The 15474-nt window shown below is 34.1% G+C and overlaps 1 protein-coding gene across 9 annotated transcripts in view; it reads right to left on the bottom strand.

The window, feature by feature from the left end:
* RALGAPA1 (Ral GTPase activating protein catalytic subunit alpha 1) overlaps positions 1-15474 on the bottom strand; it is a 220641-nt gene that overhangs the window by 18888 nt on the left and 186279 nt on the right. For 8 of the 9 annotated variants that reach the window (XR_004348438.1, XM_032622552.1, XM_032622551.1 and 5 more), the window contains exons 37-38: positions 9511-9669; positions 8404-8531 (exon numbers count right to left, since the gene is read on the bottom strand). Coding sequence is in view for 8 of the 9 variants with exons in the window: in XM_032622552.1 (XP_032478443.1) it covers positions 8404-8531; positions 9511-9669 (287 nt within the window). In the remaining variant the exon portion in view is untranslated. Of the gene's footprint in view, positions 1-8403; positions 8532-9510; positions 9670-15474 lie in introns of those variants that run through there. The other variant, XM_032622550.1, reaches the window with a different exon arrangement.

Here is a 15474-nt window from a genome sequence, read left to right on the forward strand (position 1 = left end):
ACATTAAAATCTACCCATTAATCTTGACTTAACTACAATCTATTCTGCAGTAAAAGGAAGAATGGGCATTCAATGAATTACTGTTTTTGAAATATTGCACTGGTGCCCATTTACTAAAATAATTTAAGGGGACATGAAGAGATGCAATACTAGTAAATCTTACAGACTGTTACTAATTTTATAAAACATGCATTTGATTTTCCCTCAGTTTAGCAAGAACACCCCATTTTTAAAAATCTATAGATTGAAAATTTTTTCTTAAAATATTTCTCCCTGATCCTTTGAAAGGACATGTTGCATAACTTACAATACTGCAGTATAATTTAGTCAACTTAAGTTCTGCTGAAAAAAGGAATCATCTATGGAAATATACTGTGGGGTCAGGATCCTGGGGGCTGAAAAAGCTTTAATTTTTTTAAAGTTGTAGATCATTGTTTCTTTGCATCAGAACCTCCAACTGCTTGATTAGACTGACCAGAAGAAAATGGAAAGGCCCAGAGTAGTGTTTATACAAATATCACAGCATACAATGCCTCACATAACAAAGAAACAACACTCACATTTAAAAAAGCTATCCAAAATAGAATTCAAGGAAAGACAATTATGAGTGACTGAAATAGGCATTACCTACTCGTTTAAATGATAAATCCAGTATGTAACCTTAAGATTTGCTTAGTGGATTATTTTAGCACTTACGATTGTTATGCATAAAATTAAGTTACATTTTTATATTAATATTGCTTATATGTATTCAGACGATATTTGGGAATTCTAAAAAGCACAGCGTAAGCCAAATCTGTCTCTAACCTTATCTGATATATTAAATGTGCTGGTTTTAATCCACTTTCCCTTATTTTAAATTTCTATCAAGATAACAAAACATTACTTGCATTTCATTTAAAGGTAAAAATATAATGAAGCAAACCGACTTTTGCTCTGCTATAATCTGGTGGGCTGAAAATAGATAATGGCATGTTAACAAGGAATTACTACAGGTGGTTGCTTAAATATATTTATTTGCTTTCTTTTTGATAGTAGGTATGTGCTAAATAAAAGTCAACACGCTTATCAAAAGAGTAAGTAAATGTAGAAACATCAATTCTACAACAGCTATTTTTGCTTCTTCTCTTTTCTGAACAGCAATTAGTAAAGCAACCCCTTCCCCTCCTCCCTAGTGCCGTCAAGCTGTTCAGAGCAGTTTGCAACTCGACAATGGTACCATTGTGAATGCTCTCTGGGCTTCCTTCCCACAGAGAGTTAAATGGGCAGTTCCTGCTGCCCATGATTGGTGTCCAGTGAAATAATACTCAAGAGCCAGGTTTTATCAGCTTCACGCCAAAGAAGTGAAGCCAGGGAACCCAAGCCTTCATATCATACTGGACCATATGCCAACCCTGATGGCCCCAAAGGTTTATCACTAAGAATCAGGATCCATCATGTCCCTTGTGAAATTTCATTTCGCATACCTTATGTGAAATGCAAAGCTTCACTAAAAACCGAACCTTCTTTGCAATTGGCATGAACAGATGGACGGTAACAGTGGTTTGGCAAGCAAAAGTTAAAATTTAAATAGGCTATATTCTAGCGTTTGAGAGGAAAAGCAGTTAGAAGAAAATGGGGAGATTTGTGATCCACAGTTTAATTTCAATTCCATTATTGAGTTATTAAAAATTCAATAGCAAAATCCCATATATTTAGTAAAAGGAAAACAATGGATTAAAAGCACTGCAATTCCTACGTTAAACGAGGTTAGAGTAATTTCAGCTTTACATCCTTCCTTCTTTGCTCTCTGAAATCCCCAAATAGCATCTGAATCTACTGCTGTTTTTCTATTTAAATAAAGACTAGAATAGAACTTCCACATGATGCAGTAGGTGTAGTTAATAATAATGTGAGCATACCAGTGCACCTTCATCACTAATATCAACAACACAGCGTTTGATAGGAAAAAAAAAATCCTTTTCTAGCAAAGGTCAGAAGTTAATAAAGATGGAAGTAGAGAAACTTCCAAGTTTTGTTGTTTTTAGGGAACAGTCTGACAATCACCTGATAGAGTTCTCCTATTTTCTTTCTGGTACACTATGATATAACCCAACTGTCCATAGATTGGCATATATGGACCATACTGTCACACTGGATTTGAGAAAACAGGTAAAATGGTGGTACTGTTTTCTTTTCCTTTGCTATTAACGCTGTGAAGCCAATGTGCTATCAGAATAGGATAAAAAAACTTCATTTGTCAACAACATGTAAAAGTATAACAGTATGTAAAAAAACACATTTTCTGAGCTCTTGCTACATGACAGACAGGCTGCTTAGTGCTTCATGTGGATAATCTCATTTAATCCTTACAACACTCCTGAGTTTGGTACTCCTTTTACAGATTAAATAAAATTAGACATAAAGACAGTGACACACTTAATAAGTGGTTCTGGACTCTGAAGCCCAGGCTGATTACCCAACAGTCAGCCTCCACATTTTTAAATATAATTAATTTATAATTAAGGACTATAATTAAGGACAGTCTATACTTACCAATATTATCTTCTGAGGAAATGATCTATAAAAGACGGTAGATACATAAAGTTATACAGTTTCTCAATAAACTCACTTTCTTCTAACATGAAATGGCAGCAATATTGATGGGCCTCCCTAAGAGGTTTTATAATGTTCTATCGTAATGAATGGCAAACTGCATTAGTGGAGCCAATCAATTACATTTCATTTCGTTTTGGCTCTCATACTTTTGCAACAGGTTCTTTACATTTGAGTAGTAGAACTGCAGGGATAACAAACTGTGACTAATTGAAGAATGATCATTGACTTCTGGTAATTTGTCTGATAAAGTTAAACAGAAACCCAATTCTGGCATTTACGAAAAAGTCAAATCTAAACAGATTAGAAGAAATCAAAAAATATTGGTTTGGGAGGAAAGAATATTAAATCTAGGAGGAAAGTGTTTTTTAAAGATACTATTTTATTTTATAACATCCCCCAAAATGTATATTTCACAATATTATATATGTATTACATATATATATATATATATATATATATATATATATATATACACACACACACACATAAAGCCTCAAAATATAAATTACAAGACTTATAACAGACATGCTGCATTCCATCTACTCAAATCTCACCCTTTGAGGCCCGGATTTTCTATACATTCTTCCCTGATTTTCTTACTCCAAAGTAATGACTTTTTCCTTGGAACTCCCACAGCATCTTATCTACAACCGTACTGTGACACATTTTACCTTGTGTTATAATTTTTAGTGAACATATAATTATCTCCTCTATTAAATTATAAGATTATTGAAGAGATTACCATCTGATTTGTCTTTGCATTTCTCTCAAAATCTTTACCATTACCATTTAAGTGATCAATAAATATTTTTGATAGAAGAAAAACAGTACAGTTGCATCTTTTGACCTGGTGGTGGTTAAACTGTAATTATTCACCATACAGTATATTTAGGATTTATACTCTTTTTTCAAATTATATTTTGCAGTTAGGTTAAGAAGAAAAACTTAAGAAAATTAGGACATGGGATGTGGTTAATTTTATGTCAACTTGGCTAGGCCATGGTACCCAGTTTTTGGTCAAACACCAGCCTAGATGTTGCTGTGAAGGTATTTTTCAGATGTGAATACCATTTAAATCAGGAGAAAAGTATATCAGATTACTCTCCATAACGTGGGTGGGTCTCATCCAGTCAGTTGAAGACCTTAGGAGAAAAGACTGAGGTCCCCAAGGAAGGCAGGAATTCTATCTCCATGATGCCTTCTGACTCAGACTGCATCAACTCTACCCCAACTCCCACAGATTTCAGACTTGCCAGTACCCACAACCGTGTCAGCCAATTCCTTAAAATCAGTCTCTCTCTTTATGTACTTATGTATATACACACATCCTACTGATTGTTTCTCTGAGAACCTGAATACAACACGACTATATACTGTAACTTCTGAAAATTTCTATGTATAATAAATCTCATATTAAAAAGAGAAGCCTTAATGTAAAGGTTTTAAAAAAGGGGTTTTTTAACTGTAAAATGAGGAACCCATTCCACGGCACTATCAGATTCAGAACTTTCAGAACTTCCAAAGCCAGAAGAGAAACAGTACATATTTGATAGCAACATATTTAACATTTATACATAGTCAAAATGTCCCTAGGATCAAAACAAATAATTAATTTAAAATTTTTATTTAAGGAAAAGTCATGATAGCTAAGATCATGAAATTAATGCTTTGGAATTATTATTCCTAATACAAAAAAGCCAGAAACAAACAACAACAAAAAAACCCAGACCCCACCAACACACACATACACTCTCTTTCAACAGGTAATTAATAAATGATGACTAAGATCAACCTGAAATACCCCTCAGGTCCAATGGTTACTGAGGATGTGCCTACTCCTTCTCCCCAGTGATGCATTTCAGTTCTAACTGCATGATCAAACCAATAAATTGAGCTCGAGACAAAAAAAGAAACAACAAAAAAAAAAAACCCCCCAAAAACCTAGCTGACAAAGTCAGAGGTTGCAAGAAAATGCTTTTCAAGTACAAGTAATGCAAGAAATAACAAGTGAAGTAAAGGAGAGGTTTCAAAGCTTGAAAGACAGTCATCAATACTGACAGATTACTATAATTCTGGCTGCCAGCATGATCGATTTGGGCAGCATATGACAATCAATATTGTCCTCATTTAGTGAACAACATTAGATTCACAGATACAGAAGATGTTCCTAGGATAAAATTTAAGCTGTACTTAATGATCATAAATAGCACAATTTATGCTGTGGAATCTTAGTGGGTACTTTTACTGGGCATAAAATAACTGACACAGCAGTACAATTATCCAAATATAATTGAGTTTATTACATATTCTTTTACTCCTTCATTTCTCTTATGAGGATTAAAATAGTAACTGATGGTTTTCAAAGCCTACTTCTATCTCAGTTTTTGTTGTAATTTCTTTTGTTTTATTGATCTGTTTTAGAGCGCATGATTTTTTTCCTTAATGGGAGCTTAAGGAAATTTGTCAAAAATATACATTTAAAATTTTATTATATTTCTGAAATATGTATTGTTATTTAAAATGAAAAGACATTTATATTTAAATATCTCAAAAACATCTAGCTGTAATTTATTGTATAAACTTTCATTTAAAAATCAAGTAATTGGGCTTCCCTGGTGGCACAGTGGTTAAGAATCCACCTGCCAATGCAGGGCACACGGGTTCAGTCCCTGGTCTGGGATCCCACATGCTGCGGAGCAACTAAGCCCGTGCGCCCCAACTACTAAGCCTGTGCTCTAGAGCCCACGAGCCACAACCACTGAAGCCCGTGTGCCTAGAGCCCATGCTCTGCAACAGGAGAGGCCACCACAATGAGAAGCCTGCGCACTGCAAGGAAGAGTAGCCCCTGCTCACCGCGACAATGTGCAGCAATGAAGACCAAAAATAAATAAAAAAATTTTTAAAATGAATAAAATCTATCTTTAAAAAATATAAAAGTCAAGTAATCTATCAGTACCTATATGAAGTGATTTCCTCCAACGTTTAGAATTAATATACACCTTTGTGAATCTTTGTGAAAGATGACTACATGTTCTTCAGATTAGCAAAGGCTGAGTGTCTCTATTATATATTTAAATAGCATGGGAAAATAACTTCTATATAGCTTCTAAATTCAAGCTTCTAAGTCAAGAAAAATTTGTTTGATCTGTCTGATTTAATATTTTTACTCTGATAGTTCCAGAAGTGGTTTTCCTGATAGAAGTTGCTCACATCTGCTGTGTAAATAAAGTGTTCATGTTTACTGTTTTCATCTGAAATTATCTCTCTTCATCTTAGAATTTTCTCCAATGTGCTATTTATTAACATCTCAGCAAGATTAACTATTAAGAGCTTCATGAAACAGGCCTAAAAATCCAATCCAATCAATTAACCAACCAACCAACCAACCAACCAACCAAACATAAAAACCCAATTAGGCAATTCCTTGCTGTTGGGTAGAGCTGTTTCATATTGACTGTAATCTTTACACATAACAGAATTAATCACTGCACAAAATAACATACCTTATTTCATTTACTAGGTGCATCCAAATTCATTATCTCATTTATTCTTCACAACAATTCCGAGATGGGTATTAGCATCTTTTTTACAGATGAAGAAAGTTAGGTTTAGAGATTCTGGGACTTGACTAGGATCACAAGGTGGACCTCAGGTGCCATGGACTTATATACACTACCAAACGTAAAATAGATAGCTAGTGGGAAGCAGCCGCATAGTACAGGGAGATCAGCTCGATGCTTTGTGACCACCTAGAGGGGTGGGATAGGGAGGGTGGGAGGGAGGGAGACGCAAGAGGGAAGAGATATGGGAACATATGTATATGTATAACTGATTCACTTTGTTATAAAGCAGAAACTAACACACCATTGTAAAGCAATTATACTCCAATAAAGATGTTGAAAAAAAATCAATGTTTCTAACTGCAAATCCAGCTATTATACCTCTAGTGTAACGTGCAAATCTGAACTAGTCCTTAAGAGTATGAATTTAGGTGCAGGTAAAAGAAATTAAGCTATATCCTCACTTTTAACTGGTATACTTGAACTACTTGGTAAGGTGTGCATTTTACATGTTGTTTGTATATCAGGCCTGAAATAGTTTGTGTGAGTTCAATAAATTGAGTTCCTATTGACACAAGAGGCAAATAAGAGTTTTGTATTACAATCTAATCTCGCTCTCATCACTTTCCCAAAAGATTTAAGGCATTCTTTCAACTGTGTCTTAAATGAAATGATGGAGAACACTAACCTCAGGATAAACATCAAGATCAGGGGAACTGTAAAGAGGCATAGGTCAGAAAGAAGTCAATCTCAGTAGAGTTGACAATGCGGACAAAATTAGTTTACAGATAATAATCTGTATATTCCTTATAAGATTAGCTACCTTTCTAGAGATATTCAGGATATAATAAACTGAATCCTTACATTTCATGACAATGACCACGTCAAATCTGAGTTTTCAACTCAAAGTGAAGATGTAACCGCTACAAATAAGAAATGCTATATAAATGACATTAAGCTTAAGCAATGTAACATGCCATGATCCACCTATAATTCCATTCCACAGTATCAGAATACGTGAGAAATTACATAGAAATCAGATTGCTTAAGTCAATTTTCATTAAAAGAAGAAAACGTATGTGGTAGACTTATGATAAATGCATTTCATGTGGGATAGGACACAGGATATTTTTAAAAGCCTTCCCTGTAAAGCTTAACATCTACGGTTTATTATGTAAAAGAAAAATAATTGAAGTGTTTTGAATAATGTAGACAGTATATGGAAACACAAATCCATTTTAGAAAGGAATATCAGAAAACAATTTAAATTTTTTTTTTTTTTTTTTGCGATACGCGGGCCTCTCACTGCTGTGGCCTCTCCCGTTGTGGAGCACAGGCTCCGGACGCGCAGGCTCAGCGGCCATGGCTCACGGGCCCAGCCGCTGCCGCGGCATGTGGGATCTTCCCGGACCCGGGGCACGAACCCATGTCCCCTGCATCGGCAGGCGGACTCTCAACCACTGCGCCACCAGGGAAGCCCAACAATTTAAATTTTAAAACTGTGCATATTTCGCCCCAGGCAGTGTTCTAAGTTTACACATATTGACTCATTCAATCCTCATAACACTACAGGCTAGATATTATTATCATTCTCATTTTATGGATAAGGAAATTGAGGCTCAGAGAGGTTAAATAACTTGCCCAAGGATGTATAGCTAATGAAGTGGTGACCAGCATTTGAGTCCAGGTAATCTGGCTCCAGAAGCCATGTCCTCTCATACTTCCATGTCTCTGTTTATGTCGTTCCTCTGCTTGGAATGCTCTTAATCTCATCTACCTGATTAATTCATTCATCCTTCAAGATTGGTTCAATCCTTACATTTCTCAGAAGTGTTTCCTGATACCACCACTCCTTACAGCTGACTGAGAGGTATCTGAAGTATTGTTATAATAATTCCAGAACATCCTGTGCATAACTCTATTACAGCACAGATACTGAAAACAATATATTTCCTCAACTAGATTGAGTACTTTGAAATGACTGTTACGGTTATCTCTGCACATCCAGATTAGCAGAACGCCTAGTACATAATGGGGCTCTAATTAATTAACCAAAAGACAAGTACTGATTAAAAGCGTATAAAAGAAAATACATCATTCAAATATCATAACTGCTTAAACACTGGGGAGGAACTCCATCCTCTATATATCAATAAACAAAAACTCAAAGGTCTTAACAACACATAAGAAGTAGTTACCTTGGAAAGTAGACATAGAGTAGAAACCATACTGCTAAAAAGGATACAAGTTTTGATATAATGGAATCAGAGATTTCAGAGCACGGCTTGCATTTATAGCGGTTGCTCGAACCATAATGGGTAGGACCTTGCCATTCACAATAGCACCATCAAAAAGTGGACCAAAGAAGGGAACCTGATTGAGAAATGAGAACATAATTTTATACTCAAACTGGAGAAAGGTTGTAGATAAGAAACAGTTTGCATACAAAAGTCTTTCTGCTTCCTGTTTAGTTCTTCCTTCAGTAGAAATGCTATTCAAATTCAGTTCTTTTCCATGATGGGTCATTCATACTAGGACAATAAACAAACAAAAAATGCCAGTGGTCTACAGGGTTTCCATTCAAAAGAATTATATGCTTCATATAACTGACTAAATAATTTATACTACCTGCAAATTTTCAAATTTTTGTAGCCGCAATTGTATACAAAAATCCAACACTTGGAAATAATTTACTTTTCTCCCATTGAGTAAACACAGGAAGGACACACATTCTTACAGGCAGCAAGTTTTTTATTATTTTCATGTGATGCCAGCTTTACTACCAAACCTAAAACACTTTTATTATTATTTTACTACAGAATCTAAAACACTATTTTTTATTTTATTATATGGTTTATTAGAAAAAAATCTGTCATTTTTATCAGATGACTGACAGTTTCAAAAGTATTCTGTTTGAATATGGCTGGTACAAATGGCAGCTGAAGGCAAAGACACGAGCTGTGGATAATACAGTAAATATTTTAGGCTTTGTGGCCACATATTGTCTCTGCTGTATATTCTTTGATTTTTTAAAAGAGAAAAACCCATTAAAAATGTAACAAACATTCTTAGCTTGTGGGGTGCACAAAAACAACAGTAAATGGGAACTTCCACTCTGGTACTACCTAGCCTTCTTCCATGCAAATACAGTTTCTTTCTATTTTTCCTATTTTAGCGCCTTCTGAAGTAGACTTAGACAATTCACATAGCTATACCAGAGTCTGTGTCTCATCTCCCCCTCCATTTCCACGTTTTGATGCCTAGTCTAATTCTTCTGAAAGAGGGAAAGAAACTCACAAAGCCATACAGAACTCAAAATATATTAGTAAAATGTAAGATAAGGAGTTCTTACCTCTGGTTTTTTCATTATCTGGATACTGAACATGTGATTTTTCATTGGGTATATTACAATAAGGACATCACCAAATTCGGTAGGAATAATTCCTCTCCTGTAGTCTCTAGTATGCTCTGACCAAACGATGTGTACTTCATCATTTCCTAAATGTCTCAACTGGAAAACCAAGAAAATAGTTCATAGTGCTCGAGAAAAGCCCTGTGAATACAGTCATACAGCTACTGACAACATACTATAAAAAGATTAAAGGGTAAAGAAATTTTAAAAATATTTTTAAAACTTCATTTGATAATTTTTCATAACATGCAAAACACAAGCACTCAAAAGACATTAGGAGACACTGCAGACGACCAGATAATTTTCAACTGTCTATACAGTCAATGGCAAACAGAGAAATTAGATAAAAAAGATTCACATACAGACCAAATGCTCTTCTTAACCAGCAACTGAACCAATTTTCCACTACCAAACCTTTTAAAAATTGTTTAAAAGAGTGTTTTAAAAAGTGACGGATTTAAGACTATTCTTTTTTTCTGACCACTCTCTGGAACTGTTAATGAGCAGTGAAAGGGTCTAAAGGAGGCAACAGAAAGAGAAGGAAAAGAAGTAAATCATAAATATCTACTGAGTAAGAGAAAGTTGGTTATATTTGCTTTAACAAATTTATTTCCAGCTTTTCTTTGACTATGAAACTTTGCCTACGAAATTCTTTCAAGTAGACTTTGTGAGATTTGTTAGACTCTCTAAAGATTTTATTTAAATACTTATAGTGCTTACGAAGGTGTTTTTGGCATTTAGAGAACTAACATTATGATGATTAAAATTATAAAAAGCAAAGTATACAAAAGTTGGATTTCTATTAAGTTATTAGAAAAATTAACTTAATGTCCATCAGTATTGAGTTTTCTTCATGTAGATTATTGTTTAAACATGTATTTTAATATATCAACACAATTTGGTTATTTTAGTACATTTATTGATTCTGGCACTGCAAACATTTGAGCCCATTTTTGGTGTATATCTCACACAGGCTTTTCTATTACTTTCAGATAACGTGACATATTGTAGGCAGAAAAGTGTGGAAGAGAAAATTAGGATAAGTGTCATCAATATTCTTAGTAGGGGCTAACATATAGGCAATTTCTGTTTTTGAAATATTGGACTTATTTTGACTTAATGACCACAAGGCAGGAAAACAATTAAATGTGTCATTTAAACAAACAAAGGAATTAACCTTCCAATTAATGAAAGGTTTTCTTCTGTCACCCTGTAACCCTGGAGTTCTTAATCTGGGTTCAAGGGATCTATGAATTTTTGCAAATTTTATTTGTGTATTTTTCTGAGAAGAAAGTCTATCATATAGGACTATGTATTACAAAAAAAGCCAAGAACCAGTGTTCTAATGGTTCTTAAAAGTCCCCAACACCAATCTATCTAGAAAATCCTAGGTACTATGAATGTCATTAAGTATTTGAAAACATGAGGTAAATCCCTGAACTTTAAAATTTATATTCCTAAGTAAGAAATGCCCTCTCTTCTTTGACAGATTATAAGATAGTGGCAGCTATTACTCTAGAGACAGTGCCCAGCTAAGTCTATAGACCAGCATCTATTATTTTAGAAATATAAAGATTTTAATTTTCTTTTAAGGAGGACTTTTTTTAGGTCTAAGTGGATTAAATAATTCTCTTTGGAAACCATAAATGTGCTTATTGCTCTAAATACATGATGATAGACCTCAAACATCAAAACAATGTTTATTTTAAGTTTTAATTATCATTACTTACAACACACACACACACCCTGAATGACATAAATGCAAGACTTGGACTTTGTGACATTTTTAAAAACCAAAAAAGATTACACAACTCAGAAAAGCCATGGCTCTATAATTTCATTTTTTAATCAAAATACTTTAAAAATATCCTTCCTATACAGCCATCCCCATGTGTCAGCTTCCCTAATAGGTTTATGTTAACTGAATACAAAAGAAATGTGAAATAAATTTAACCAGGAGGGATGATCCAATCTAATTTTGATACATTAATGTCATATGCTGTACATGTTACAACAGCAGCCAGATCTAATACTAAGCTCCAGGCTATACTGAGATTTCCAAATGGCAGATTGTTCTAAGTGATATCAAGTATAATTGAAGTAATAAACGATAGTAAAAGCTGAGCACACTGTCAGGAAGAATTTAAGTATTTACTTTTTAAAATTAAATGAGTTAGGTTAGGAAAGACAAGACAACTGAAATAATGCAGGTCTCAATTTACAGAAAATTCCTTTTATTTATCTGCTACATTAACCCTTGAACTCTTGCCAAACCTATCTATAATTTCTAGTGCCCACTTATCTAAAGAAATGAGAGAAAAGGGCAACTGTAGTTTTATTTTATAATGAAAGCTTGTCTTCAAATATCTACCACAGAGTATTAAAAGTCTCTTATGGAAGTTTAACAGAAAAGAATAATATATTTTTTCCAGGATGTTGTAATGCAGATATTTGTGGCATAGAACTATGCATATAAGCAAAGTCATTTAAAACATGTTCAATCATTTTAAGGAAAAAGCTTCAAGAACATCCCTTATCATTTTTATCCAAATGCTTAAAAAAGCAATTATTTTATGCTGTTATGTTGAGGCATGTTTTTATATCTTTATGTCTTTAAACCCTGCTATAAAATAATTAAACAAATTGAGAAATTGCTAATCATTGCCATGTATCTTAGAATTTTTGAAGACTACTGAAAATATGAATTTTGAGTGGTTAACAGTTAACAGAAACTTCAGAAGTGTGTTTGACATTTATTTGACATAAATACTTTATATAGTATTTGATGTTTTAAATTATTTTATCTATTCCTTATATTTTACAGATTTAAAGGGTTGTGTCTTATGTATACTCAGCAGGGTTTTTCCATACTCTGAAAACTCTCAAAGGAGTTCCTACCTGCATGTTTTTGTACCCAAATGCGAATCACTTCTGAAATAAGACTATAAGAATTCTGTACATGGGATAGGTCTGTTAAAATGACTGGCAACCAAAGTACTCTTCCAAATTCACTGTGACTGCTGTTGAAGTCATTTTGGAATTCGAGGTATATAACATAAGCTGCAGATTATCATTATCAATTTATGAAGATAAAATAGTTAAATGAAATTCAACACATATAAAATTGAAGTCCTCAGTACATTATAGAATATTAGCACTGGAAGAGACATTAAAGCTCTAATTTCCCACACAATACAGGAACTCCCAGTGCAATATCCCTGACAAGTAATCCTGCCTCTGCTTGAATATTTCTAGGGTTAGGAAGCTTACAGATTCACAAATTAGCCCATTCATTTTAAAGAGCTACAATCGTTAGACCCTACTTTACAGTAAGCCAAAATCTGCCTTCCCTAAGCTAATTCTTCCAAAATAAGACTAATACCAAATAAACCCAAGCTATATTTCATATATTATCTTTTCAAATATTTGAAGATTCGTCTAATATATAACTCAACTTTTCTAGGTTAAAAGTGTTCCTCTTTTTATACTTTACAAACTTATTCATTATCCTGGATTATTACCTCAGTTTATTGATGTTTCTATTAAATTGTGGTATCTGAAATAGAATATAATATCAATATATTCTATAATACAACCAGCCCACAGTAGGACTACTTCCTTTGTTCTGTTCACTCAGTTATTTTCTGCATTTTTACAACACTGGCTCAAATGGAAGCTGTAGTCAATTCAAACCCTTAAGACTTTTTCTTACGAAGTTCTTTTAAGCGGGTACAACTGACTACTAGAACTAGAGAGGATTTCTATGTATTCTTAATAAACTTTAACTTACCAGGTTCCGATTATCTTAAAGCCTATCAAGGCCTTTTGTTAGCATGATTCTTCTATTCAGTATGTTGGCTCTCCCTTTTCCAGATTTGGATAACCTTAAATTCAAATTCTTGTGTCTTTATTTAGATTTTGGATAAAAATGTCAAATGGGACAGGTTTGGCTAAGAGCCTTACAGTAAGTCATTACAGATGTCCTTCCTGGTTAAATGAATATCCAACATTTGTTAAATACTTACTATTTCTGAGTGCTTTGTGATAATTTAATTTTCAAAACAATGCTACAAGATAAGAATAATTATTGACCTTATTTTTACAGGTGAGGAACTGAACCTTTGTAACTTGCCTAAGGTCACGTAACTAATAAGTGGCAGAGCCAAGATTGAAACCCAAGTAGGCTAGCTTCAGAAACCATACTTTAACTACCTCCCTCTATTGCCTCTCATTATATAATTAATTTCTCTAGATATAATTACAGAACCAGTCACTAACATACTTATTGAACTATTATTAAGACCGCATGTCTTCAACTTGTCTACAACAAACGACTTAGTTAAATGCTTTATACTGTCTATGGCCTTCCCTGATGTAGTAATCCTATTAAAACAAATTAAGTTACTTTGATGTGATTTGTTATGGTGAACTCATGGTAGCTCCTAGTGATCACTACTTCATTACCTAAGTGCTCACAAACCATCTGTTTAATAATCCTATTTTGCCAGGCATTGACATGGAGCTCATGAATGTTAGTAATTTTTGTGGTTGGTGGCCTGTTCCATGTCCTTTTATGAAAATCAGATGTTTGCCTATCTATGGCAGTGTTCTCATTTTCCATAATTATCAGTAGAGATTCCAGAGTCAATTCTAGATTTCCTCAGTGAAATATCATTCATTTGGAGTTAGAGACTAGAATTCATGTAATATAACTATATCATCTGTTTTACAAAATCAACTTACCCCCTTGACGTCCTCATTTCTGTTAAAAACACCTAATAACTTAATTATAATTACTCAGAGTCAAAACCTGAAAGTCTTCAATTTCTGATTTCCTTATAGTATCTCTAACAAGCTCTTCATTAAAAAAAAAAGTATTATATTCTCTTTTTGTACTTTCCTTCCTATTTCCTCTACTGTTGCTCTAGATCAGATGCTAGTCATCCTACACAGCTGGACTAGTTCACGAGTTCTTAAAAGGCCTTCTCTCCTCCTTCCCTCTCTCCTTCCTATCTACCTCTTTCAAACAGCAAATATTGAGAGCTGACTAAATGCACTGCACTAGCTATTAAAGATACAACGGTGAGGAAAAACAGACATATTTTCTTCTCTCACATAGCTTTAAGTCCAGTGGAGAGAGAGTAAAATAAACTAAGCAATTAATGAATAATTAACAGTAGAGATAATGCTCTAAATATACCTCTCTGAATGCAAATAACAAAGACAACTGATCTATAATGGCACTTGAAGAATGCATAGAAGTTAGTTAGGTTAGGGCAGTTACTTCACGAGATAGTGGTATACATGTAGAAACTGAAACTGAGTTGATACTCAGTGCCCCAAGCCCTCATTCTTTGCCCCTCACCTTCCAGACACTCATGTAGCAAAACATAAACTATCATATACTCCTCAATCATGTGCAAAAACATACTCTCATACATTTTCACAATTCACTTGCTGTCTGGATCGTTCATTCTTAGTAATTGGGAAAAGCTTCTTGAAGCAATAGGCATGGCATCTAGTACAGAATACTTTAGCAGAGTGGGCACTCAATAAATATGCTATTAAAAAGATAATGTCACAGTACTTACTTAGCAAATTGTTTCCTATCATTACATAGTGCACAGCATAAAAATACAATTATCTGCAATTACGGCTTTATTTAAATATGCCACTTTGATGGTGATACGTGCTATACAAATATAAAATAGGGTAATGTGATAGTGTTACTGGATAGAGAGGGCTTCTTTAGCTAGGATGGTCTGGAAAGGCCTCTCTGAGGAACTGTCATGTGAGTCTGAGAATAGAACAATGAGGATGAAAAAACCTGATAATGTGACGAAAGAGCATTTCAAATGGAAAAAAAAGGTTAAGTGCACAGCCCCTGAGATGGGAATGAGCTTG

This window comes from Phocoena sinus, chromosome 2 (genome assembly GCF_008692025.1).
Source record: "Phocoena sinus isolate mPhoSin1 chromosome 2, mPhoSin1.pri, whole genome shotgun sequence".
NCBI lineage: Eukaryota > Metazoa > Chordata > Mammalia > Artiodactyla > Phocoenidae > Phocoena > Phocoena sinus.